Source organism: Pyrus communis, chromosome 1 (genome assembly GCF_041283825.1).
Source record: "Pyrus communis isolate YQ-2024b chromosome 1, ASM4128382v1, whole genome shotgun sequence".
NCBI lineage: Eukaryota > Viridiplantae > Streptophyta > Magnoliopsida > Rosales > Rosaceae > Pyrus > Pyrus communis.
The window spans coordinates 9,788,579-9,791,531 of NC_142565.1; the positions used below are offsets into that span (position 1 = coordinate 9,788,579).

Genomic DNA, 2,953 nt, shown 5'->3' on the forward strand with positions numbered 1-2,953 from the left:
AATATTATACCCTTTATAAATCTCATTGGACGGATCCATATTAGATTTTTTTTTTTATCTTATATATTGTTAGATAAATGATCGCATTAGACTTATGTCGTCAAATAAAAATTATATTCGAAGATTAATGATCAAATTCAGACCACACGTTTAGATAAAAATCAACTTGAACAATGATTTTGATTATAGCCTAGTAACACAGTCAACTTATAATGTTTATGTTGCTTGGTAGGTAGTAAGAGATTTAGATTTTCCTGTATGAAAATAACACCTATAAAATTATAATTTTTCTGAGAAGTCTCTATCTATTACTCCTTGACACACGTTAGCACCCCAACAAATAAAAAGGGATACAAGGTGTAAGAATCCTTTGTGCTCTACAGAGTTTCAGAGCCCTCTTGTTTCCGGTGCTTTCCCTCTTAATTCCACAACACTTCTTATTATTTATATTCTTGAGAGAGAAAGATATCTAGCTGGATATAGTCAGTCATGGGAAGGGCTCCTTGTTGTTCTAAGGTTGGTTTGAATAGAGGTCCATGGAGTAACAGAGAAGACACATTACTCAGCCAGTATATTGAAGCTCATGGTGAAGGCCAATGGAGATCCTTGCCAAAAAAAGCTGGTACACATAATTACTCAATTTGTTACTGTTCATTTTCCACATTATTATATTACTTCTTATGTATGAATTATTCTCCTCATTGTTCTGTAATCTTTTTTTATTTGTTCTTACAGTTATTTGTATCCTACATTTTTTGGTCGAATTATTCTGTTATTAATTATTGTTTTCCATGGTTATTTAGGCCTCCTCAGGTGTGGAAAGAGTTGCAGGCTAAGGTGGATGAACTATCTAAAACCAGACATAAAGAGAGGCAACATAACCTCCGATGAAGATGACCTAATTATCAGACTACATTCATTACTTGGCAACCGTTGGTCTCTCATCGCCGGTAGGCTTCCAGGTCGAACTGATAACGAGATCAAGAACTACTGGAACACCAATCTTAGCAAAAGACTCATAAGTGAAGGAACAGACCCAAACACCCACAAAAAATTATCTGAGCCGATAGCCAAAGAAAATAAAAGGAGAGAGAACCAAAGTTGCAAGAACAGAAACAATAAGAAGGAAATGGTGAAGGTGATGATGAAAAGCAAGACGAAAACAGGCCAACATGTGGAGCCACAGAAGCCTAAAGTTCATCTCCCAAAACCCACTAGGATTACTTCCTTTTTATCCCTACCAAGAAATGACAGTTCTACTAGCAGCACTACAGTTACTCCTGCGTCTTCAATCCAAGATTTAAACGGAGGAGAAGGAGGAGCTTTCGGTGTTAATCCATGGTGTAATAATGGGGTTGTGCCTTGTGTTGGTGATCCAGATCAAGATCCTATTAATTCTTCAGCTGATGGCGGCGATGATCACACACTTGAAAATCTTTATGAAGAATATCTACAGGCGCTTCTGACAGACCAACATCACGATCATCAAAATCAACTTGAATTAGACTCATTTGCCGACTCACTGTTAATCTGAAAAAGATATACCCAATGAGTAAATTAAGTATTAGTATAAGATAGATAAATAAGTAAGCTTGTCCCGCGCAAGGTTTTCATGTTAGGGTTTGAATTTTAGGTTTCACGTGCTTCCCGTGTAGTTTGTACCCATCTCTGTGTACGGACCTCTTTAATCTTTATTATATTTGTAATTATAATATTTGTTTGTGAGTAAAAAAAACAAATTTGTGTGAATATTTTATTTGATAGTGGCTTGGGCTTAATGTAAATTAGTTATTAACAATCGAACTCCAGTTGTGGCCTATATTTAACTGACATGAAGAGGGGGTCAGTGGCACAAAGAATATAGAAAGAGAAATTTATTTGTAGGGTTGTGTAGAGGATGTGTTATTCCCACAATGCCTTTATTTATAGTAATAAGAGAGAGAAGAAATCCTTCTCGTCCAAGGAATACAAATCCTAATAGGAAAGAATACCTAGAATCAAATCTAATCTGGGATTTACACAATCACACTTAAATAAGAAGTTTATAACACTCCCCCTTGAGTGTGTAAATACTCATGTAGATTCAACATCATGTAAAGCTGAGGAAGTCAACTAGTCGGCACTGATTCTGGGAACACGTTATTCTCAAATAAGGTAGGAACTTGCATAAGGAACTAAGTCTCACAAAAACCCTATGGCTATCGTGAAAAAACCCGAGTAGGGACAAAATCCATAATCTAAGGAAAAATGCATGAGAAATACAAAGTCATATGAAACGTCTACGGGACATCATCGGGGATATGATCAAACCAAGGTGAGTGCCTCATCAAAACCTCGTTAGGTAGCAAAAACCCAATCGGAAAAATGCTCTTAATCATAGAGAAAAAGAGTGCATTAAGAACAAGCAAGTATACTTCAAGATAATCCCCCTAAGTTTGACATAACTCCAAAGAAAACTAGCAATGTTACAACTCAGAAAGTTTACACATACCAATTCCTTGAACAAACTTCTGAAACGTCGCCTTCGGTAGTGATTTGGTGAAGAGGTCGGCCAGATTGTCTTGTGAACGGATTTGCATGACTTCAATCTTCTGATGCTCTTGTTGTTTATGTAAGAAGAAGAACTTCAGCACAATGTGCTTGGTGTTGTCTCCTTTGGTGTAAACCTTCTTGAGTTGTTCGATGCATGCTGTGTTGTCTTCATAAATCATCGTCGAGACATCAACGACGGGGTAAAGATCGCATGAGCTTCGAATATGGCCCACAACTGCTCTCAGCTAAGAGCATCCCTAAGTTGCTTCGTGTAAGGCGAGAATTTCAACATTGTTAGACGAAATGGCAACTAAGGTCTGTTTAGTTTACCTTCAAGAGATTATGGTGCCTCCAATAGTAAAGCAATAACCCGTTTTAGAATGCGCCTTGTGCGGATCAGATAAGTATTCTGCGTCGACAT

General features: G+C 37.1%; 1 protein-coding gene across 1 annotated transcript; it reads left to right on the forward strand.

Moving 5' to 3' along the window:
* Positions 1–358: 358 nt before the first annotated feature.
* LOC137721430 (uncharacterized) lies at positions 359–1,749 on the forward strand. The gene is made up of 2 exons (XM_068460524.2): positions 359–622; positions 804–1,749. The coding sequence occupies exons 1-2, from the start codon at positions 490–492 to the stop codon at positions 1,532–1,534; spliced, it is 864 nt and encodes a 287-aa protein (XP_068316625.2). The 5' UTR covers positions 359–489; the 3' UTR covers positions 1,535–1,749.
* The last annotated feature ends 1,204 nt before the right edge of the window (positions 1,750–2,953 follow it).

Excerpts from the sequence above, each read along its gene's own strand:
- LOC137721430 (XM_068460524.2), top strand. The coding sequence starts at position 490 with ATGGGAAGGGCTCCTTGTTGTTCTAAGGTTGGTTTGAATAGAGGTCCA. Across the intron at positions 623-803 it reads ATCCTTGCCAAAAAAAGCTG|GCCTCCTCAGGTGTGGAAAG; the intron begins GTACACATAATT and ends ATGGTTATTTAG.